We start from the raw sequence: 24,980 nt of genomic DNA, 5'->3' as shown, positions 1-24,980 counted from the left end.
ATATGAGAATATAAAGATTAGCCACGCCCCATAGACAGAGCTCAGCTGTGGGGCGGAATCTACTGTTGCTTTTCAAACTGTCTCCACATGCTACTGGAGAGGTGACATATTCGCCGTTACAGATGTCAGTCAACAGGGCAGTCTGCCGTACACTGTCAAAGATGCAAATATATCTTTTTGTCTAAATATAAAAAGGACTTAAGTACCTCTGTCTGCTTTTGACTCAAGAAAAGCCCAAGTCTAAGTAGTCCAAAGTTGATGCCAGGCCGTTACAATCGAGCAATCGCCATCTTTTTTTCTTCACTCAGTCGCACCATCCCGCCCACCAAACCGACAGAGCGCTGTGATTGGCAGAGTGGCTAGCCCAACCTGCAGAGCTAAATCATTTAGCCTCTACTACTGTCTGTCCACACTTGTAGGCTAGGAATAACTAGGTGGCGGCAATAACTGTCCTTCGCCTGTGGTCTTCTATGTGGAGCAGTGATTAAGTTTATGAAAACAAGAGAGTGTAAAGACAGGGTAAGAGTATTTTTGTTTTTTTGCAGGTACTGACATTTAGTTACATCCACAAGCAAATGCTAACATTGAGAATTTGCAAGTCACCACTTAGGCTGGTTTTTGAAAGAATCATTTTTGATGCTGTATGCCTTCCCTTTCATGTGGCTGACAGGCCAAACTAGGGCTGGGCGATTTGGCCTAAAATCAGTATCACGATATATTGAGGATTTCACCTCGATAACGACAAATGGACGATAACTACAGGTATGTGCAGAAACAAAAGTTGTCCACTAGACGGGGCTGTCACGTGTATTACGTGACTCAAGGTGGTACAGCTTCTTAAAGGGACATGAACGCTGCCAACCTACACACATCTTTCTTTTTATTATCAAATGTATTGACATGGGAAAAATTATCACGATAAGAGTCAGTAATTTCGATAATGATAAATTTTCGATTTATTGCCCTGCCCTAAAAAAACCATCTGGTTCAGCGGGTTACCCGGCTGCGTGTGCACGGCCTAAGCGGTCATTGGTTTCTTTGGCTTCACAAAAGTTTGTAGCAAACACCTATTTGTGATGGAGTTCCCAAAACTTTTTGAAATGTTCATTAGATGTTCCTCTGAGTACAACTGCAATCTCATTGCAATAATCTAGAACCCAAATACCTCATGTGACCCATCCATATAAAGAAACTATTGCAAAAGTGTCATAAGTACCACTTTCATGCAGTTCCAAGAGAAAAATTCCATCTGTTCTCACTCTTTGATGTCTCTAGATTGCTGCAAACAGCAAAATCCCAGTTAAATACTGCCTTCAGCTTTTAAGTTAGTGTTTGTTTTACAGAGAATAAAATAGCCTGGCTCAACTACACCCATACATAAAACAATATAAAAAATAGATGCAGTGAGACTCACTCCTCTTGTTTCCAAATTTAGTTATAGCATAGCTTTGAACTGCAAACATAAAAGCTCCATTTATCAGAAACTTTACATATATTCACCCATTTACCTTTAAATATTATTAAAAAGGGTCAAAAAAGAATGACCACTTTCAGGTTTACCCTAAATAGTAACAAGAAGGATGACGGGAGGTTTGTCTCACCTATGATCCCACTGTCTTTGCTCTCGAGTGTGGAGCTGGGGCTGATGATGGTTCCACACGGGCTGGAGTGGCTGAGCGGGGGACGACTGGTTGTGCTGTTCAGGGTGGAGCATGGGCTGTCGGTACTGGGAGACGCCGTGCTGCTGGTCAGTGTGGAGCAGGGACTAATACCCTGACTGGTCAAATCGCACTGAGAGGAAAAGATTAAAAAAATGTTCTAATTAAACCAAGTGTGTGGAGACAATACTAAGTTTCCTCGCATAGCACAAGGTTCACACTGAGCACCAATGAAAACATATTTTGTAACAGGATTTGTAAGAAATTGAATTTATAGGAGAGAAAAAAGATTTGGTCCAACTTCACCGCCTCTTTGACCTGAATCATGTGAAACCAATGGAAGAAAAAAATCCTTCACAAACAAGCACGCGTTTCACATGTGAGCATGACACACAAGCTGAAGGGCAAGAAAAAGCACTGTAAATGGCTCGGGGTTTAAAACCTGCACTCTCGTATCCATATGTTTGAAAGACCCTGAAGAACACAATAGATAACCTTCTATTGTCGTGAGTTCTTGCCAACAGCCGCACAACAACCAAATCTTTGTTGGGAATAACTGACAGGCGGAGAAATCCAAATGAAACCTCGATTGTTCTGTTTCAACGTTTTCCTCCGGCATGTTTCGATGTATCTGAAGTTAGTTCATGCATCTTTGTAAGAATCTGAAAACTATGTTAAACTGCAGATATCCTGCCTAACTCACATGGAACCAAATGATTCAAACACAACTAATTTAAGGGGACATATTGTGACTTTGCGCAAAATTTCCTCTCACATAAAGCAATTTCAGCTGTTTTATTCTTGACATTTTCAGTACCATCCAGAATAAGCCGATTCAGGGCTCTATCACTTTAATAAATCGGGCTGGATCTGGCCACGCCCACCCACTCCCCACTCAGACTCCTTTAAGCTGAGAAACTCAGATATCCGGGAGGGGCTCGGAGTAGAGCTGTTCTCTTGTACATGGGAAGTGATTCTATTCAATTTCCCCTTTTGTGACATCACATTCAGGGAATTTTTGAAATGGCTTGTTTTAGGTCAATAATTCCTAAAACACTAACTGGATGGATGTTTTGGGTGTTTATGGAGGGAGTTGAGATCCACATAGCAGCACAAAAGTTACAAGTTAAGTTTTGCACAATATGTCTATTAAAGTAACAATCTGTTTTACTTTTATCCATAAAATGCACAATTCTACTAGCTTGGTTCAAACATCCCTTACATGCAAGAATGACTGTGCAGGTTTCAATGTCAAATATTCTTCCTAAAGGATCAAGGCTGGAAAACGTCACCTCTTCACCTTAATGAAACCACTTCATTTGTTGCAGAAATAATGACATTTCCAAGGCTACAGCTACATTTTATAATGCTTCAATCCAGCAAATACCTAAAAAAAAATAAAACAACAACAATCTGTTTCTCTTCTGTAAGAAGTTATTAAAAACCATCTAATGTTGTTAACATTTTCCTCCTGTTGATCTCTGCAGTCAAATTTTAAAGATAATTTTTCTTTATTCTGCTTTCTCTTTGAAGGACTCAAAATTTTTGCAACATCATGCTGAAAGGATGGATTTGAGGCATGATTAGCAACTTGAAGGTTTACTGTGCAACACCTTCTCTTTTAGCAAACCCACAAGAGTCAAAAACCAGACAAGACGTTTTAGAATTAGCTCTAAGGCAATCCAGCAACATGCTGAGGTAAAGACGTGCGGTGAAGCAGCATTAGGGAGGAAAACCAAACTGCTCTCAGATGACCATAATGAGGTCTGATATCACATACCTACATGAATAAGTCAAAGCCATTAGCCTCCCATGCCCGTCCCTTCCTTCTTCTGGCATCTGCCTTCATTACTATGATACATACAAACTGTTTCCAAGCTGCTCTCACATTCCTAGATTTGCCAATTCCAAGTCAAAACATATCCTCGATGACTGAGGAAAGCAGAGCACGCCGGGCGCTGCTCCTCACACAGTCCCAGCTTAATTAGTCCAGTTCAACAAACTGAGGCTCAGACCTAACATAACCATTTCTGGTCTTATGCTCAGATCCTCTTGTTACGTGCTCATGAGCCCCTGAAATAGCACTTAAGTTAAAGGGAGGGAAACACACGGCACAGAAGAGCTCGCTCACACATCAAAACAACACGCTACACTTCTTTAATATCCACTCACTTTTAGTGAAATCTATTTAACAGTTTGGATTAAAATGCCCGATAGTTACCATTGCTCGTTGTGCCAAAAAGAATATGTCCAAATGGTCCACTTTGAAAAACTGTCCATAACTCGCCAGAGAAAAAAATCAGGTAGCAACAAAATCATCCACTCAACTGTTACACTGACAACTAGCCTCTCCTCTCATCAGCTCGCCTCTATCGCTCTGTCTGTGTGCTGCAGCAGTGGTAGCAGCTGCTGCCGGGTGAGGGAGGGAGGGAGGAAGGTAAAGGGGAGGGAGGAAAATCAAATACCTTCTTTTCACTCTTGTCGTCCATAGGTATGCGCGCCGTACCCGGGATCCCTTCTCCCAGTAAAAAGCCCAGCCTTGTCATCAGTTCCTGAGTGGCAGGAGAGGAGAAGCTTGGGTGTTGCTCTGCTTGCAGCTCTGGAGATGAGAGGAGAAAGGAGGGAGAGAAACGCTCAACATTAATGGGGGGAGATTCTCTCTCTCTCTCTCTGCACAGGATGGGCCACACAGGGCCACGCTGCGGGCCCTGCCCTCCTCGGCTCCGCTTTGAAACGCTACGCTGCGCTCTCCAGCAGCTGCTGATGTGCTGCAGACCCGTAAGAGGGCAAGGAGAGGAGAGAGGGAGGGAGAGTGGAGGGGGCTGTGGCTTCTGTGTGTGTGTCTGTGTGCATGCGTGCGTGTGTGCGTGCGTGCGTGTGTGTGTGTGTGTGTGTGTGTGTGTGTGTGTGAATACATGTGAATGTCTGGCATTGTTAAGAAAGCGGAGAGTAAAAGAGTGTGTGTGTGTGTGTGTGTGTGTGTGTGTGTGTGTGCGTGCGTGTGTGTGTGTGTGTGTGTGTGCGTGTGTGTCCAGCAACATGGCTTGAGTGCAAATTCCAAGGCTGTCTGGTTGTTTACAGCTCTCATCGAGCCTCTGAATGTCAATGAACGAACTCAGACTCTCGACCATCATTACAATTCTGAACAGTCATAAAACAGGCAATACTTTAAATTTATTTAATCGAAAACTATAAGGTGTGACAACTTGACATAATCCACACATATATGCAAATTTGGATTTGAATCAAGTTAAGGCAAAGCCCATCATCTGAGAGCTGACAGGTCGATTATTGGTTAAAGGACATGAAGAGAGCAGGTACAAAAGCTCGTTTTACTGCTTCTGTCCCCGCCTTCTCCTCCGCCCTTTCATTTTCTCCTCTTCCCGCAGTCTTCCACAGTTATGAATAATGTCGACAGTAAATCTGATCACATACAAGCAGGTCCAAAGGCTCGGCACGTTATTCAAAACAATCAGAAATCAAGCCACCATCCACTCACACTTGGTGTGCAGGTGGCAGCATGAATGCTCTCCTCATCATCACTGATACTCTAATAAGACAAGTTGGAAAATGAGTTTTATTGCATTAATTTCACTTTTAAAATCTTTCCTGCATCGTTGTCATGGCAGTGATGCATATTGGTGCCACTTTTAATAAACAAAGCTTGAATCTGAGAGTTCAGTGATAAACAAAGCTGGAGCTACAGCAGCCTCAGACTCAGATATTTTCAGGTCATCTTGTAGCTGAAACTTTTTCATTCTGCTCTAAAAGATGCCAAGCAAGTGGAGCTGAAACCAGACGGTAACATGGAAACAATACAGGCTGCTGATTATTCAGAGAGAATGATCATCAGTGTGTGAATGATATCATCTCTGCAGCAGAACACACACTCACACACTCCTTTGTGCTGGACTTCCCAACAACGTATGAAAACAAAGTCTGCAACAAAGAATTTCTCCTTTCTACTCAAGAGTTCTGCTCTGCAGAGCTCAGTTTGCTGGAAAAAATATACTTAGATGCAACAAAAGTACTACAAAAGTAGGATTTTCTACTTTAATGCAGTGGAAAGGGTTAAGTTTTACAAAGTTGGATGTGTAAACAGACAACGGTGTTGTGTAATGTTTGTTCAAAATCTATTAGACCTGAAAGTAAACGTACGCCAAACCGTTGCAGCACCAGAAGCAAAAGCATGAAGTGGAATAATGCCCGTCGCTTAAGCTGCCTCCGTGTCATCCAGTGTGACAAGATGAGCATTGCGGTTTCCTTTTTACACTGGATTTCTGTTCCTCTGCCTTAGAAAATAACTTAAGATGGTTTAAAATGTTAAAAGAAAAAAAATCCCCACTGCTTGCAATGACGAACTAATTTTGAAAAGTTCTTCCCAAAAGGAAAAAGGAACCGATTTCTCCTCCATTTAGCAACCAGTTAAAGAAAGAAAATGATCTTTTACATTCAAGATAAAAACCACGAGGAGCTTCACAAGAAGAAAACATTCAAAATACAAAACAGTCTTCAAAATACGATGAAAAATATGGTTAAAATTAGAAGATATAATAAAAATAAAGGCTGCTGATTGAAAAATGCAAGGAACGGTAAGGAGAAACTGAATAAGAAAGGAGGAAATCAGTGGAAGGTGGAGTTGGTAAAAAGAGCAGAATAGGGAGAGGGTGGTGATGAAGATCACGCTAAAGCTTGAACAGGTGAGTTTCAGCTGCTTTTTAAAGGAGACCACTGAGTCCACTGATCTCAGGCTCACGGCGAGAAAGGTCTAGAGTCTGGGGGCCACAGCAGCAAATGATCTGTCACCTTTGGTCTTTAGCCTGGTGTGCTGCACAACCTGGCTTTGGTCACTGGACCTCAGGGACCTGCTGGGGGTGTAGGGACTGAGAAGATAACCAATGCATGATGGTGCTTGTCCATGTAAGGCCCTGAAAACCAGAACCAGGACCTTGAAATGAACCCTGAAGTTGACTGGCAGCCAGTGAAGCTGGAGGAGAAGCGGGGTGATGTGGGATTTGATCAGAATCTGAGCACGGGTATCCTGAACCCCCTTCAGACGGTTCAGGGAGGTTCTGCTCAGACAGAAAAGTGAGTTGCAGCAGTCTAAGCGTGAGGAGATGAAGGTGTGGGTGACAAGTTCTTATCTCTGGTCTTTGTTCAGAGCTAATTCTTACCTTTTCTTCTCAAACATTTCATTTTAAATGTTAAACCTTTAAAAAACAGAAGCTTAAATTAAACAGTGAACAATATTTAGATTGATTGAGCTTAGGAGCCGTTGCCAAATCTCTTGCTTATACACATCAGTAGCCTTTTTCTATTGTTTATTATTGTTGGGATCGCCAGGGCAACTGTCCTCTTCCACAGCCACTTCTGCCAGCTCCTCTAGTGGGATGAAGGGTTCATATCAGAAGGACTTGCAGATGCCTCCCATGGGAGGAGTCAGGGGGCATTTTTCATGCAGCAACCACTTCAGCTGATCATGGCCACCATGCAGAAGACACTCATTTAATCTGTTTTAGGGTTGAGTATTAGCAAGAATCTGGTGACACGATATGTATCACAATACAATACGATACGATATATCGCGATACTAAAAGACTGATATTTGTGAATTTAAAAACAGAATTTATATGGAAAACTCTGCTCTGTCAGAGTATCAATATTTTCTTACATCCCTACTCTGCCTGTTGTCTTTTCCTTTCAGTCATTACCTGAAGCTCTGGGTCATAGGTCAGAGTAAGCTGCCTCCTTTAAGCCTGAGTCATGCTTCTGCATCTGTGTCGGTGCGGAGACACGCAACGCCATTATCCGTCCTTGCGAGCCTGCTGGAGAGCCCTCTCAAGGACCGTCGGAGTTGAGCTCTCTTGTCTAAACATCTGTCCATCGAGACGGAGAACGCAAGCTTGTGATTGGTCAGGGCACCGCCACTGCGCCCTCAAAAACATGAAAAGAGCCGAGGATAACTAGCAGCAGACACGGAGCAGCTTGAAGAACACCTCACGAAAAAACTCTAAAAATATGAAAGTTAAATTCTCCCGTGATTGGAGGAGTGCAAAGATACGCAGCAAGCGTTTCATTTGTGGACGGAAAAGACAGGAAACGTGGGTTTAGAGGTGGCGAGAGCATGAAGAGGTGGAGGAGAATGAGAGACAAATTTGTCTGTGTTAAAAAGTCTCTTATATACAAAAAAAAACACAATATAAACACACTATCTTGGACCGGATACGACAGGATACTACAGAACAGCTCTACGCCCTCTGTTGTCCTGGCGGGGAATTGCTTTGCTACACTCCCCAGGAGAGGGAGAAGTATGAGGGCAAACTGTCTCCATCCGCGCGTGCGGGTCTCTCCCTTTTGGAGCTGACGGAGAAGCATAAATCCAACTCAACAGTCATCATCCTTCCAGCTACTTCAAGCTGCAAACCTCCCCAGAACGAGCTGAAGGCCAATGAAGCATCTGCGAAAGGCAGAAACTAGATCTTCTCCCCATCAAAATCAACAACCTCCACCACACAACCACATCTAGACGTTCTAGCAAACTAGCCTTTCTATTTTAAACCCCTATTCTAAAAAAGCTTAATGCATTAGTTTTAACATGCAAAGTGAATACTTTAAATAAATCATACAGGTGGTCATCAAACCAAGACGTGATGAAGCAAGAAACGCCACACAAGAACATGTCTGCAACTTGAGGCTCTGTAGAACATTTACACTTTTTTTATCATCACTCTTTTAAGGAAAATTGCACCACATCTTTATTTTTCAGAAGCTGAATTATTCTGAAAGCCTGAAAGAAACTAATGAAATAATTCTATAAGCCTTGAGGCTTTCTGGTCAATAAACTGAAGCTTTTGTTGATCTAGTTAGATGTGTTGAATTAATGCACGCTGCACTCGCACCATCTTTTATACAGCAGTGGACTGAAATCAATTATATAGAGAATCTCACTCATTTATGTTTTCACGAGAAGTAAAATATTCATATTTCTTTTAATAAATTTTGTGTCCAGTTTTGTGAAACAACATCTATGAAAGATCTTAAAGCTGTCCTAGAAGGTTTTTTATAGTTGAAAACTGTTATTTGAGCCTCTTTTTGTCACAGGAAACTCTGTTGGGGCTCACAATGGCCCAGGAGCCCTCATAAATGGCCAAAAAAACATAACAAAGCTCCACAATAAAAGACAGGTTTTCCCTGCCCACTAGGCCAGGAACTAAATATTAAATGAACCGCGATTGGTCAGTCATCCAAATAAATCTATGACGCTGCCTGAAACTAATGAGGGCCAGGGGGTGGGGGGTTTGGAGCGTGGGCAGTGTGGACACGTGAGGGATGAAGTGATGGGGAAAAAACTACTAGCTGTGGCTCTATCTGGCATTCATTTGTAGTCTAGACATTCCCATTACATCCTGGAATGTGAGTGTTGTGCCAACATTCTTCTTTGTTGTTTTCTCCTTGTTCAACAGGAGCGTTAGCAGCTCAAGCCAGCATTAGCATTAGCTCCGGCTAGCATTAGCAGTAGTTTGGACCAGTGTATTTCTGCGGTTAGCCTTACTGTGACCAGAGTTTATATATTGTTGCCACAAATGGGTTGGGACATGCAGATTTAAGGAGGTGTGTCTTGTTTATGATGTGTTAAACCATCTTTTCTCAGAATGAACCATTTCTCTGTCATCATAACCACATTACTAATTTAGATAGGAAAGCAGGCTGGAGACCGCACAAACCTTTGGTATGCTACAATAAACACCCTCAGCTGCCTATACTCAACAACAATAAAGAAAAATGTGGTTCCAAATTCTATGCCCCCTTTAACACAACTTCAAGGACCAAATAGGTTCTGAAACAGGAAGTAAGAAGACAAGTTGGAGTTAACGCAGTTGTTGCTGTTGCGTTGTGTGCTGAAGTGCTGCTCATAAATGTTGAGCTGATGCTTCTGTGATTATCAGTAAGCAGCACCAGTGCTGAGTCTAGGTCTAGATGTGGCTACATTGATCACTCTGAACTATATTATTGAGTCCTGACAAGAAACATCATCACTCAAGAACAACTCAACCTCCAAGGACCAATCAGCAGCCAGGGACCTGGCATGGATGCATCACAACTGACAGAAAGGCTGATATGACGACAGCGTTTTAAGAACAAACGTACCTGAGGCTCGAGGGCCAGGTAAATGAAATCAGTCACTGGTCACTTGAAAAATCAAAATGCTGTATGTATGTATGTATGTATGTATGTATGCATGTATGTATGTATGTATGTATGTATGTATGTATGTGTGTGTATGTGTGTGTGTGTGTGTGTGTGTGTGTGTGTGTGTGTGTGTGTGTGTGTGTGTGTGTATGTGTGTATGTATGTATGTATGTATGTATGTATGTAGGTATGTATGTAGGTATGTATGTAGGTATGTATGTAGGTATGTAGTTATGTATGTATGTATGTAGGTATGTATGCATGTATGTAGGTAGGTAGGTATGTAGGTATGTATGTATGTAGGTATGTATGTATGTAGGTATGTAAGGTATGTATGTAGGTATGTAGGTATGTAGGTATGTATGTAGGTAGGTAGATATTTTTATTCGGTCAACAACAACAATTTATCAATTTTACATAAAAGTAATCAAGCAACCGAAAAAAGGAATAGGTTGAAGCCTAGTGGATAAATAATTAGCCTATCCTTAATTCCCACAGAGATAATCAAATCCTTAACCAAGGCTGATAGCTAAGATGCATAACATTTAAAGAAAAAGCAATGATAAATCAAGAAATAAAATCAGCACAAGGTTAGACATCAAACTAAGTTTCTATAACTTTGGAAGATGCAAATTTTTTAATTTTTCTTGAAAAACGACAAAGAATAACACATCTCCGGTTCATCATTAAGTCCATTCCATAACTTCACTCCCAAAACCGACACACATCTATACTTAGCATCAGTTCTCACTTTAGGTATTTCAAACATATAAGACCCCGTCAAATCATATTTTCCATCTCTTAATTTAAACATACTTAAAATACAAATTGGGACCTACATTAACAAAGTAATCATTAAATTCGTTGACTAGACCCTCAATATTCTTAATCACTACATTACCTTCTTTTACAATACATGTTGGAAAACAATATTATTCTGATTTTTTATTATCTTATTAAGTACACTCCAGGTAGCCTTTGTATTATTTTTAGATTTTTGAAGCAGCTTTTCATAATAACTTTTCTTTTCATATCGCAAAATAGTTGTTAATCTGTTTCTATAATTCTTATATTTGTCTTCATTTTCCTTAGTTCTATTTGTCAAAAAAATCTTATATAACTTATTTTTCCTTTTACACGCTCTTTCCAGACCTTTTGTCAACCATGTTTTTTTCTTTTTGAGATTTTCAGAAAACTTTTTTTTTAGTGGACAGTGGCTGTCATAGATTGACAAAAATATGTCTAGAAATGCATTATATGCATCATTTGTGTCTTCCACATAAACCTTTTTCCAGTCATAATTTTCTAAATGTCTTTTAAAAGCTGCAATGTGTTCTGGTGTTTTTATTCTACCAATGTAATCAATCTTTTCCTCTCGAATATTAAATTGATTATTCATTCCAGGCACTGAAAAGACAGGCAAGTGATCACTTACATCCGTATTTTACCGTCTATCTTATTAAAAAAAAATGTTGTCAATCAAAGTGGCGCTACCCATCTTTATTCTGCTGGGCTTTAGAATCAACAGATAGAACCCAAAACTAAACATTATATCAGTAAATTCAGAAGTCTTATTGTGATCATTTGCCTTCAATAGATCAATATTAAAATCACCACAAAATAAAGTCATCTTTTCTTTGTGTTTTTCCAGTATTACAGAAATTTCTCTCATAAACTGATCTATGCACGATGCAGGTGTACGATAAATACAGCTAACTAATATGTTTTTAGATCTTTTAACTTGCATTTCAATAGTTAAACATTTCATCAAGTTATCCACCACAGAGGTCATATTGTTAACAATTTTACATTTAAGACATGATATAACAAATATAGCGACACCTCCTCCTCTTCTATTCCTCCTATTTTGCCAAAACATTTCATAACCCTCCAGGCCATCCTGCAGTTCTGTCATCATTCAACCATGTTTCTGAAATTGCCACCACAGCAAACAGGTAGGAAAACATTTAAATAAGCCCAGTGTTTAGAACAGTATGTTTAGCTAAGCTTCTTGTGCTGCTAATTCATTTAAATGTTTTCTTGCTTTGGAAAAAGTTAATTTTTTTCATCATAAACGTCTATTCATCAATCCTTCCTGTAGGCTAAATGCATTAAACACATCATTAATATGAGTGGCAGTAAAGTTTTAATACATTTGGCTCTTGAGCTAGAGCTAACAGCCTCCATAATATTTCATTTTCTGTCACTCTGGGAAGGTTTTCCAAAACAAACCTCAACGTGTCTGATCCTCCAGACACTCCGATCTGTGATTTAATGAACGTTCAGCTCCAGGGCATCTTTAGTGGATGGACACACTCTTCTGTTCTGCTCTTCTTCCAGATTTCTCAAACATGTTTATACATCTAATCTTATTGTTGAGTCACAAGCTCTATTGCCTTTTTAAGAGGATAACATCTAAAGATCATCTAGTTAATTCAAAGACAGAAATCAGTTTTCCATGATCTCATGCACTCCTAAAAAGTGTATCTTTTTGCAGCTGTCAAAACTCACTTGTCTTTTCTATTAGCAAAAGCCAAATGACTCAAATCAAACACCAGAATTTAAGGAGACCACAATCTAGATGGGAGTATTAAAGGGGGAAAAAAACAACAAAAATTGCTGTTTCCAAAGTTTTGGTAAGTGCAACATTATTACAACATCCAGCTTACTGGTTAAATGTTAATAAGAATCAAGCAGACGTTATAAAAGTCAAAAGTTTGTGAGAGAACTAAAAAAAACGGCTTGAAAAAGGAAACAAAAACGTTTCATTGAATAAAAACGTAAAGCTGTTATGGAGAATCTGTAAACAAGCGAGGTTTTGAATGCGAATGTGGTCATGGAACGTCCCCCTCAGGTATCTTCCCTGGAATATTACTTAAAACAAAACTAAAAGGAAAATTTATGTATTTCTCTTCAAACCTGAATAACCACCTTGTTGTGAAGGCTGATATAAAGCCAGTACCGGTTATTAGGACAGAAACTTTGCAAGATTAATAAATGTACAGTATATATAAAAAGTGTTTAAAAACTACAGTTTTCCAATTTTTTTTTAAAACAAAGTGATCTAAAAAAAAGCTTGTTTTTATTTTATGAATGGGAACTTTACAGTGAATAATAAAATGCAAATCTAATCTGGAGAGAAAGAATAAAGATCAAAAACTCTCTTTGCTTGATAAAGGTGCTATTTATAAGAATGACATCCTGTGTTCAAATGTGGTTACTGCAGTCCACTCTTAAGCAAATATGTTACTCTCTCACTCCGTGAGTCTCATGGCTGTTGCCAGTGACGAATCAGCACTAGAAGATTCTAGACGACAAGCAAAGACAAGTCATACACAGTAAGTTGACTGGTTGTCATATCTGGTGTTGGCACTCTTGGGTGTTTTATGGTAGGGAACACTTACACACTTATTACAGTAAATAGAAAAAATGCTGGAAGTGCTGCAGGGGTGTGAGAAATCTTATCTGGTGCTCTCACTGGTGCTCTTCAGCCAAGGGATCCACATAAATGTTGGCAAAAGGAGATCTGAGGCACTCAGGAGGTACAAAAATAAAAAGCCTTTATTAGTACATGGCTTAAATTGTAAAAAACATCAATGCCAACGCGTTTCAGCCCACAGGGCCTTCATCAGGGCTCAAAATGGTTGTATACTCACTCACCCCCATGTTAAAAAGGCCAATCAATGACACCTGCCAAAGCTGGGCAGGTAGACTGCATTCTGATTGGATGGCCAGTACAACACAAAAACTTATTACATCTAAACAATCCTATTGTAAGGATGAATACTTACAAATATGAAATTTAACTTCTAGAATTTGAGAAAAAATTATAAATATGGTACACAAATTGTAAGAAAACATGAGATTATAAATAAGGAGCTAAATCTAATTCTCCATTAAGACCTGGGAAATTAGTAGCTTTTAGTGTGTAAATCCAAAAAGATTCTCTTTGCAAGAGTTTTTTAAGCCTATCTCCTCCTCTAATTGAATTTTTTATATGTTCAATCCCTGTGATTTTAAGAGAGTTACAGCTTCCATGATTTGTGTCTTTATAATGCACTGCCATAGGATATAGATGATTACCAGATCTGATTGCTTGTTTGTGCTCTGCAAGTCTTGCTTTTAACTTGCGTTTAGTTCTTCCAATATAGAAGCAACCACACGGGCATTCTAGTCTGTAGACCACGAACGAAGTATTACAGTTGATGAATGTATTAATGTAAAAAGTACGTCCTGTGAAAACATCAGCAAAACAGTTAGTGTTAGTCATGTTGTCACAGTGAACACAATTTCCACATTTATAGTTGCCTTTTCGAGTTGATAACCAGGTTTTTTGTTGCTGTGGAGGAAGGTGACTTTGAACAAGTTGATCATTTAATGTTGGGGCTCGTCTGAAGCTGATAGTAGGAGTAGCTGGGAGAGCTTCCCTAAGAACACTGTCACTTTTCAGTATGTCCCAGTTTTTTGTAATTATTTTTTTGATCTTGTGGGCTTGATCACTGAATTGGGTCACAAAATAAACACCATCTGATCTTTGTTGGTTCTTCTCTTTAGGTACCAATAGCTGTTCTCTTGGCAGGCTTTTAGTCTTATTATACGCTTTGAGTATCGTTCTTTGCTGGTATCCTCTTGTTGTAAAGCTCTGGCCCATAACTGTGGCATTTCTTTCAAATTCTTCTTCTGTGTCACAAATACGTCTAAGTCTTTGAAACTGACCAGTGGGAATGTTGTTTATTAACCATGATGGATGGAAACTGTCTGCTCTGAGGATTGTATTACGGTCAGTGGGTTTTCTAAAAATAGAAGTGTGTAAATCTCCATTATCAGATTTTGAGATTTTTATATCTAGGAAATTAATTTCTGATGAGGAGAAGTCTGGGCTGAGTTTCAAACTTTTGTTAGTTTTGTTAAGATATGAATGGAATTGAAGTAGTTCTGATTCTGAACCAGACCACAGCAGAATAATGTCGTCAATGTATCTTCCCCACCACATCATCTTATCAGCATAGACATTACGATCAGAGTATACATATGTTTCTTCCCAAAGTCCCATAAAAAGATTAGAGTAATTGGGTGCAAAGCATGCTCCCATTGCTGTACCTTTTTTCTGTCTAAAAAATTGGTTCTGAAACAGAAACACATTGTTACATAGAGTCCACTTCGCCAGCTGAAGGATGAAAGAAGAAGGAGGCATATCTTCTGAATGTCTTTGGTCCAGGTAATAGGTTAGTGCTTCTAGTCCTTCTGTGTGGTCAATGTTAGTGTATAGCGCCTCCACATCCATAGTAACAAGAAGTCCAGGTCCTATGTTCCTTATATCATTCAGTTTGTTCAGTACTTGAGTAGTGTCTTGAACAAAAGAAGGCAGTTCAGAAACAAATGTTTTAATGAAAAAATCTACAAACTGTGAGGCTGGTTCTGTGATTGATTCATTGCCACTAATTATTGGTCAGGTGTCATTGATTGGCCTTTTTAACATGGGGGTGAGTGAGTATACAACCATTTTGAGCCCTGATGAAGGCCCTGTGGGCTGAAACGCGTTGGCATTGATGTTTTTTACAATTTAAGCCATGTACTAATAAAGGCTTTTTATTTTTGTACCTCCTGAATGCCTCAGATCTCCTTTTGCCAACATTTATGTGGATCCCTTGGCTGAAGAGCACCAGTGAGAGCACCAGATAAGATTTCTCACACCCCTGCAGCACTTCCAGCATTTTTTCTATTTGCATTTCTTAAGGACATCAAGGGATTGTTCTTGGCTGAAGTAGCTCCGTTTTTTCAACGTTGGGGACTTACCTTCTTCTCATCCAAAAATGGCTACTGGATACTTCTCATATTCAAAAGAAGAAGGTGAGAGCATTATCATTTCTGATACCCTATTTGACCAGAGCTCTGCAATAACTACAGATGCTAAAAAACTACTCTCTGAAGTTAAAAGACTCTCTGAAAAAGATTTGAAATTACAACTACATATGACTACATTGTCTGATTACTGGAGAGAGAAAATGATACCAAGAGGACTGAGAATTAAAAAATTTCCATCATTTGGAGCAGAAGATTCAGACTTCAAAGGGAAATGGGAGGCCATACTCAATAAATGCTCCCTAGATCTCATGCTTCTCCTAATACAAGAGGCAAAAAAACAGAAAACTCAAATTCAAAATGAAATTGCCACTTTGAAAGAAGAAATCTCTACTAATTTCAAAACACAACAAATCCCTTTTGAAAAAGAACTGCAAATGGATTTAGAAAAATTACAAAGGGAAGTTAAACAAGAAAAGCTGAGGAAATTCAATAGAGACGTATCAGACTACAAAGAAAATAAAGTTTACATGTGGAAACAAAGACAAAGCTTTCAAACTCAGTCACAACGAAGAAGAACTGTTTCCTTCCAACTGCCTAGCAGTGATGAGGATCACCCGGAGACATTAGAATCCTCACCATCTACTTTTTTAGGCACCAGATCCCAAAGAAACAAGCAGAGACAAAAAAACGTAAGACAAGAAGAGGGAGAAGCAAGTCATCAAGGATTCACAAGTTACAGTCGACATACCAGAAGCAGAGACAAGATGAAGATCAACAAGTAATTAACATTTCAGGGGTTCCTCTTTCAACCTGTCAGATCTCTGTTTTATCAAAAGGTCTCACGTTTGCTCCTAAGAACACGGCTAAAGAATTCCAGACCAAAATAGATTTGTTCAAGTTTCACCGTAATCTTCAGCTGAAAGTCTGGTACCATACGAATCCAAGTCAAGCAGCTTCTCGAGACCATATACAGCAAGATGGTGGGAGAACCCCATTCAGACCCAAGTCCACCTTTATACCCAACATATGTAATCAGACTCTGAATGTCTTCTACAAAAAAGTTACACAAGAAGTTGATCAACTCTTTGCATCTAAAAATAAAACGAAGCATAATCTCACAAACAAAGAAAGAGATGCAATTAAGAGGTTATCAGCTAATGAAGACATTATCATCAAGAGAGCTGATAAAGGAGGAGCGGTAGTTGTGTGGGGCAGAGACCAATATGTCACAGAAGCTAAGAGACAGTTGGATAACAGTGAATACTATGAACACATTCAAATGAATCCAACAGAGCAAATAAAGACTGAACTTAAGGAGATGCTTTTACACGCTAAAAATGAACAATGGATCTCACAAAAAGAACATGACTTTCTACTGAATGAGCACCCAAGAATTCCTTCCTTCTACATGCTCCCTAAAATCCATAAGAACTTGGAGAATCCACCAGGCAGACCAATAATTAGTGGCAATGAATCAATCACAGAACCAGCCTCACAGTTTGTAGATTTTTTCATTAAAACATTTGTTTCTGAACTGCCTTCTTTTGTTCAAGACACTACTCAAGTACTGAACAAACTGAATGATATAAGGAACATAGGACCTGGACTTCTTGTTACTATGGATGTGGAGGCGCTATACACTAACATTGACCACACAGAAGGACTAGAAGCACTAACCTATTACCTGGACCAAAGACATTCAGAAGATATGCCTCCTTCTTCTTTCATCCTTCAGCTGGCGAAGTGGACTCTATGTAACAATGTGTTTCTGTTTCAGAACCAATTTTTTAGACAGAAAAAAGGTACAGCAATGGGAGCATGCTTTGCACCCAATTACTCTAATCTTTTTATGGGACTTTGGGAAGAAACATATGTATACTCTGATCGTAATGTCTATGCTGATAAGATGATGTGGTGGGGAAGATACATTGACAACATTATTCTGCTGTGGTCTGGTTCAGAATCAGAACTACTTCAATTCCATTCATATCTTAACAAAACTAACAAAAGTTTGAAACTCAGCCTAGACTTCTCCTCATCAGAAATTAATTTCCTAGATATAAAAATCTCAAAATCAGATAATGGAGATTTACACACTTCTATTTTTAGAAAACCCACTGACCGTAATACAATCCTCAGAGCAGACAGTTTCCATCCATCATGGTTAATAAACAACATTCCCACTGGTCAGTTTCAAAGACTTAGACGTATTTGTGACACAGAAGAAGAATTTGAAAGAAATGCTACAGTTATGGGCCAGAGCTTTACAACAAGAGGATACCAGCAAAGAACGATACTCAAAGCGTATAATAAGACTAAAAGCCTGCCAAGAGAACAGCTATTGGTACCTAAAGAGAAGAACCAACAAAGATCAGATGGTGTTTATTTTGTGACCCAATTCAGTGATCAAGCCCACAAGATCAAAAAAATAATTACAAAAAACTGGGACATACTGAAAAGTGACAGTGTTCTTAGGGAAGCTCTCCCAGCTACTCCTACTATCAGCTTCAGACGAGCCCCAACATTAAATGATCAACTTGTTCAAAGTCACCTTCCTCCACAGCAACAAAAAACCTGGTTATCAACTCGAAAAGGCAACTATAAATGTGGAAATTGTGTTCACTGTGACAACATGACTAACACTAACTGTTTTGCTGATGTTTTCACAGGACGTACTTTTTACATTAATACATTCATCAACTGTAATACTTCGTTCGTGGTCTACAGACTAGAATGCCCGTGTGGTTGCTTCTATATTGGAAGAACTAAACGCAAGTTAAAAGCAAGACTTGCAGAGCACAAACAAGCAATCAGATCTGGTAATCATCTATATCCTATGGCAGTGCATTATAAAGACACAAATCATGGAAGCTGTAACTCTCTTAAAATCACAGGGATTGAACATATAAAAAATTCAATTAGAGGAGGAGATAGGCTTAAAAAACTCTTGCAAAGAGAATCTTTTTGGATTTACACACTAAAAGCTACTAATTTCCCAGGTCTTAATGGAGAATTAGATTTAGCTCCTTATTTATAATCTCATGTTTTCTTACAATTTGTGTACCATATTTATAATTTTTTCTCAAATTCTAGAAGTTAAATTTCATATTTGTAAGTATTCATCCTTACAATAGGATTGTTTAGATGTAATAAGTTTTTGTGTTGTACTGGCCATCCTATCAGAATGCAGTCTACCTGCCCAGCTTTGGCAGGTGTCATTGATTGGCCTTTTTAACATGGGGGTGAGTGAGTATACAACCATTTTGAGCCCTGATGAAGGCCCTGTGGGCTGAAACGCGTTGGCATTGATGTTTTTTACAATTTAAGCCATGTACTAATAAAGGCTTTTTATTTTTGTACCTCCTGAGTGCCTCAGATCTCCTTTTGCCAACACTTATTACAGTAGTTTGTCTCCGGCATTACAGAAAGTGTTTTCCGTTTTGCTGTTATAGTTTTGAACGACTCATTAAAGGCAGTAAAATGCCACAGTTGACTCATTATTCACTTCCCACAAATTTGCTTCCAATTCCCTGTTAGCATTGTTAGCTCAACGTTAGCCTCTCAACGTTAGCCTCTACACTGCTTCACCCAATATTACAATAAAACAAAAATATGCTGTGCCTTCTTAGGGTTACAAGAAGTAACTTCTGGGTCGCTCTGGTTTACTTTGTTTACTCAGAACTTTTTGCCTGCCGGGGTCGAATTACTAATGCCAAATCTGTAGCGTTAGCTCGCTGCAGATTTGGCAACCTCACAAACTCGGTGTAAACAGTAACTAGGTCCCACTTTCGGGTTTTTTTCTAAAGGAGAAAAACGGACCACCAGCCTGCAGAGAATGAAATCTGTTTCGACGTGAGCTTCTTCTCAACATGACTGAGACGTTAAAGTGGTTTGTGATTATTTCATACTAGAATTCTTACAAATTGCACCTTTAAATTATTAATAATTAAATATCAACTAAAAGGACTGTGAGAGGATAGGAACATTTGTATGGCATTTGACATTCTATTAATCATTTTGAGACCTAATAATGACAATTACAAGATTAATCATTCTGATGCAGACAATAAGACCAGGGAAGAAGGCCAAACTGCACCTTAGTCGGTGAACATATTAATGTCTAAATGCACAGTAGAAATCTGGTCAGCCAAAAGAAAAATAGCACCCTGACATGGATAAACTATCTGATTTGTGCTCCATAAACTGCCCCGGAGTTATGGAAAGCCGAGGATGTAGCTGGAACCACTTTGCTATTCCAGAAACAGTTCTGCAAATGGAAGGAATAACAAAACAACATAGTTATCTGCTGCCTGAGGAAGTTTATGAGCAGGTGTGAAATAGGAGCCATGTGGTTCGGTGTTACAAGAACGAAGACTGAAGAAGAGGTGGAAGCGGGGGGGAGGACACCTTGAGCAGACGGGCTCCACGGAGCCGTCTTAACTCTCTCCTGCCAAGAAAACAATCCAGCCGGAGCTCATTAGAAGCTGGAGTTTCATTACCCCAACTGTGGAGATGCTTTAATGAACCCTCAATGAGAACATGCTTCCTGCTTCCTCGTTTCACCCACGAGGTGATGTGCCCCCATGAAGTCAGTTGAGACATTTCAACTGAAAAGCCATGAATGTCCTTTGCTGCAAACGGATGTGGAGTCTAACGAGAGATTAGGGCAAATTAAGTTGGAGTAAGTGAGAGAGTATTATTTGCAAATGAACTGAGGTTTGGGGCTAAATATGGGACTGCGACAGTATTTACTGTTGCCTCAAGTCTCAGCTTGACTCTACAGTCCAGCTGTTACAGATGCTGTAATGATAAACACAGATGGGAATTAGTTAACTGGGGAAACACAGCTCAATGTGTAAAAAACAGAAACAAACATGTTGCAAAGGTGAAATAAACAAGTAAATACTTCCATTAAACAAACCCTAACCGTAAAGAAGAACCTAATGATACCAGAGTAATTAACAGTGGAAGGGAAATATTTTATTAGAAGTGATGATTAAACATACAATTAAATACATGAAGCATGAGTTTAGTTCAAAATTAAAGTGATTTTTATTCATTTGGGTCACACTTAGTGGATAAATAATAGCCTAATTTACACTTTAATAACATTGAATTTATTGCCCACTTATTGGGTCATTTCTATAATTCTGCATTTAGTATCAAAGTTGACAGTCTTTCGTATAAATGATGTTCAAGCTAAATAAATGTTCTCCATGGGCCCGAGTGTTTGAATTGTAAAGATCTAGATCACACCTATCCATTGTGTGTGTGTGTGCGTGTGTGCGTGCGTGCGTGTGTGTGTGTGTGTGTGTGTGTGTGTAAGCTTAGCTTCATAGTGCTGATTTAAAGGTTTCTTCAAATTTCCTTCACTGAAAGACTTTTTTTCTCCACATGCTGCATTTTTACAGGCTTTGTGGTAAATAACCATGAGTTGCCATGAGTAGAAGTTTGTTGAGTTAAGTTTACAGAAGAATAAGCCTGTAATCATTTAGTTATTAAAGGAAGAAGAAAGCATTAAGATTAACTTGTAGACTTAATACGATTAAAGACCTTGGTTAATTGTTCAGTCCTATGCACGTCTGGGCTCAGACAGCATCTCAGATGGGAGAATTAATAACAGATAATTGTGGGAGTTAACACGAGCACTGGGTCAGTTATGACTGACAGAAACAGGACTCTAAAACTGCTGAAACAATTCTTCCCACGCAACTATTGGCCACCTGTTGCACGCACACGCACACACAAACGCACACACACACGTGTGCGCGCGCACACACACACACGCCTTTGTCAACATAAAAATACACTCTGCACTTAAAGCCCTGCAGAAGAAATCCAATCTCTCATGAACAATCGTTCCATGAGGAAAGACTCCGGTCAACAGCATGTTTATTTCTTCAGTCTACCAGTCATTCTGCTGGTCCTGCAAGATGAAGCTCAAACCCCAATCTACCAGAACAAATAAGAGTCTCGGTGTGAATCTTTAATTGTTTTACACTCAAATTAGTCAAGATGAAATGGAACAATTTGCAAAAATATTCCCCTTCTGAAACCGTTTGGATCAATGCTGCCTAAAAAAACAAATAGTGTCATCTACAAAAGAGTAGCTGACAAAAGATGTTTTTGGCATTCATGGGGCGCATTCTCCAGCAAATCCTCGATAAATCTGTGTCTTAAATGTTTCTTATGCAGGAAGACGTTTTAACTTGGGTTTATTTGGCTTAGCATCAATTTTTTTCACTGATGCTGACCTTGTTGTTGAAATAGCAAGGTCAAACAACCACCTTCAATTCAACATTTTGTGACAACCCATCATCAGTTCCCCAAGCTCTTTCTGCTCTATTGAAAAACTAAACTATAATAAAACATCCAAAACGAGTTAAAATGAATACAGAATCACCAGAAATGCATTTTAACTCACACGTGCCCTACTACAATCTAGTTTAAAGCTGCTATAACAAATTTGGAAACTAGGATAAATCTTTTCTTGCCTCTCAACAACGATCTAACATAGTATAGCTAGAAATAGGGCTGAACAATGTAAAAAAAGGCCAATCAATTAAAAAAAAATTCATTTAGATCCATATAGATAATTACTGAAAAATAAATATATATTAAAAACTGTAGAAAATATATTTAAGTGCATCCCTGGCCATTTTATGCTATCAATAAAAAGACAAAAACTGAATAGCATTCAATATTTTATTTTAACATTTTTATTTTACTAGGACTGAGCGATTTCAGGTTGAAGATTGAATTTTGTTTGTTCTTCTAGCAGAAATTACGGTTTCAGTTTAATTAATAATTTTCTTCAAAGCAAGGTTCAGCTGCAGGACATTAGTCGCAGCCAAGACAGGAAGTGACTTCATACCATCCTTTGAGCATGAAACAAACGCATCTGACCCTCTCCACACGCTCAATCAGACACAGTCAATGGAAAAACGCAACACGGTCCACAGCTCTGTCAGCTCAAAAACTGGCCTCAGCTCCTATAACAAATTTAGCAAAAGTAGTAAATGCCAAATTATTTACAATTTCCTCCACATTCTTGCTGTGACGCCTTGTTTTCATCATGTGCTGTCTGAGAGGGGAGCGCTTGGTGATGGAGCGTGTCTGATCTGTGTTGTGGACTGGTTGGGAGTCTAGCATTAAGCTACCCGATAAGCTCTAATGAAAAAAAAGGTAACTTTTTATTTTTACATCAATCCATTTTTTTTCTATTGCACCACACGTCTATTGATAGATATATTATTCAATTATTGTCCAACCCTAGGTAGAAATATATTACGAAGATAAAAATAATATATGAAAATAAAAAAAATTATGAAGTGGTTCTCTCGGATTTGTCTTGAAGTCCCCGCCAATAACAACGACTACTGGACCGTCTGGTTGTTGTCTCACCGAACCGCCCTGGGTCCTCCATTCATCACACGCTTGTGGGTTTTGCAACAGAACACCACTGGTGTGAGGTTGTCCACTAAATAATATCAGAGGAGAAACAGCTGAGTCCCAAAATGAAAAACACCATTTGAAGAGACAAACAAGAGGGTGTGGATGACGGCGGACCATGTGTGGTGGAGCAGATCAGGAGGCAGGAATTCAGGCACGGATAAAAATAAAAATGGTTTTAATGGCAGAGCGGGAACGACAGAACAAAACAACGCTGACAACAAACAATGATCCGACAAAGACTCAAACAAGACGGGAGGTATAGATACACTGGGGAAAATCAGGAACACATGGGCAGGTTAACAATGGGCAGGTGAGACAAATAAAAACTAATCAAGGGCAGGGGAGAGACACAGTCAGGGAGGCAGGAGCAGATTGTGACAGTTTGGACCTAGAAAATGGTGACTGGTGTTTGGTGCTCTCTCGTTTACTGTTGCAATGTGGGTTTCTGGCTCCGGTTGGACGTGGATCCAGGGAAGAAACCCAAGGTGAGGGGTGACCATTTTTAAGTTAAAACCTACCTCATCTTATAATCTGATTGTGGTCTAAAGAGGTGACCTTGGATTATTTTTTTCTAAACATATTTTCTTGATTTGAATGGAAAACACCATGAGGCCATGGGAAGAATGTAAAGGAAAGGTAAGGACACACTGTAATCCATTGTGTCCTTTGTTTATGTAACCAGCTCTATGTGAGATGTAGAAATGGGAAGTATGTAATTTCCACTGCAAAGCATGGAGATGGAGGTGAATTCAGGTTTGTGGACAATGCCATCTAGTTTGGAACCAGGATGCTTTCTTTTAATATTTCGAAAGTTAGAAGACAAAAAGACTGTAGCGTGAGAACAGAAAGAGTCAACAAATGCTTCACATAAAGATTTTCTAGGTAGACAGCTGTAAAACAGTATAAATTACCTGGTGAAGCTGCTTGAGGGCATACGCGTAGCATGAAACTGTTAACGCAGATAGCGGGGACTTCATATTACGTCAGTTCATAGTTTTGATGTCTTCATCTTCAAATGCAAAAAGATCTTTTTTTAAATGAGAAAGTGACTCCAAAGATCTGATGATAAGCATGCGTGGCTCGTTAGCCTAACTAGGCTCTCACAATTAGTCTTCACTGGCTAGTATCTGCAAAAGTCCCTAACTAAACCTAATTGGTTGAGTGTGTTGGCTCATACCCTGCAGTCTCTTCCCAGTAAAGTTCTTTTATCTGCCAAGAATGAATGTGAGAAAAAGAAGCGTTCTCTAGGCTGATGCCCCGACTTGTTGGCTGCTTTTACCGAGTAACTGTACACAACAAAGGCCCAAAGGAGCTGTCTGGTCCTACAAATACTTTCTTTTAAGCTTTTTAAGACCAAGTCAATATTTGAGAAAAATGCACGAGTCACCCCAAAATTCCACTACCTCCGCTCCGCCCCCGCCTTCCACAGCCGCTCGCTTCCGAACTCAATTTTTACCGGTACCCGCTCTACGACGGCTCCGCTCCGGTGCGGAGACCTGAGGTGCGCAAACAGGCATGCGCGGGATTTTCGAGATCTTGCGATACAGTCCGGGCAATAAATGCGGAAGTTGGATCCAAACACCTGTTATGTGGGAGAAGCATTGGAATGAACTGTTTAATATGCCGATCATTTGTGTTGAGAGATCAGCAGTGTTTGGATCAACAAAGGGCGACTACTTTGATAGTGGAAACTGTATTTATGGCTTATTTTTGTGCATTTAAAGTTCGTCTTAAACACAATCCACGCATATGTTGCTGCAAAGCGTAAACAGAAAGGAGGATAAGAATAGCTGCAATGTTACAGATCTGAACTATGGTTGAATTAAAACTCATTTAGAGAGAGATGGGGAGATTGTACTCAGCTGTGTCAAC

At 39.4% G+C, this 24,980-nt stretch overlaps 1 protein-coding gene across 7 annotated transcripts in view; it reads right to left on the bottom strand.

Annotated features, from left to right (window-relative positions):
• The window catches only part of tanc1b (tetratricopeptide repeat, ankyrin repeat and coiled-coil containing 1b), a 143,998-nt gene that overhangs the window by 56,673 nt on the left and 62,345 nt on the right, over positions 1–24,980 (bottom strand). For 6 of the 7 annotated variants that reach the window (XR_008564430.2, XM_015966599.3, XM_015966600.3 and 3 more), the window contains 2 exons: positions 4,124–4,257; positions 1,602–1,791 (listed from right to left, as the gene is read on the bottom strand). Coding sequence is in view for 6 of the 7 variants with exons in the window: in XM_015966599.3 (XP_015822085.1) it covers positions 1,602–1,791; positions 4,124–4,257 (324 nt within the window). In the remaining variant the exon portion in view is untranslated. Of the gene's footprint in view, positions 1–1,601; positions 1,792–3,879; positions 4,019–4,123; positions 4,258–24,980 lie in introns of those variants that run through there. The other variant, XM_015966603.3, reaches the window with a different exon arrangement.

The sequence above is a fragment of the Nothobranchius furzeri genome, chromosome 14 (assembly GCF_043380555.1).
Source record: "Nothobranchius furzeri strain GRZ-AD chromosome 14, NfurGRZ-RIMD1, whole genome shotgun sequence".
NCBI classification, from domain to species: Eukaryota; Metazoa; Chordata; class Actinopteri; order Cyprinodontiformes; family Nothobranchiidae; genus Nothobranchius; species Nothobranchius furzeri.
This window is presented reverse-complemented; position numbering and strand designations above follow the sequence as displayed.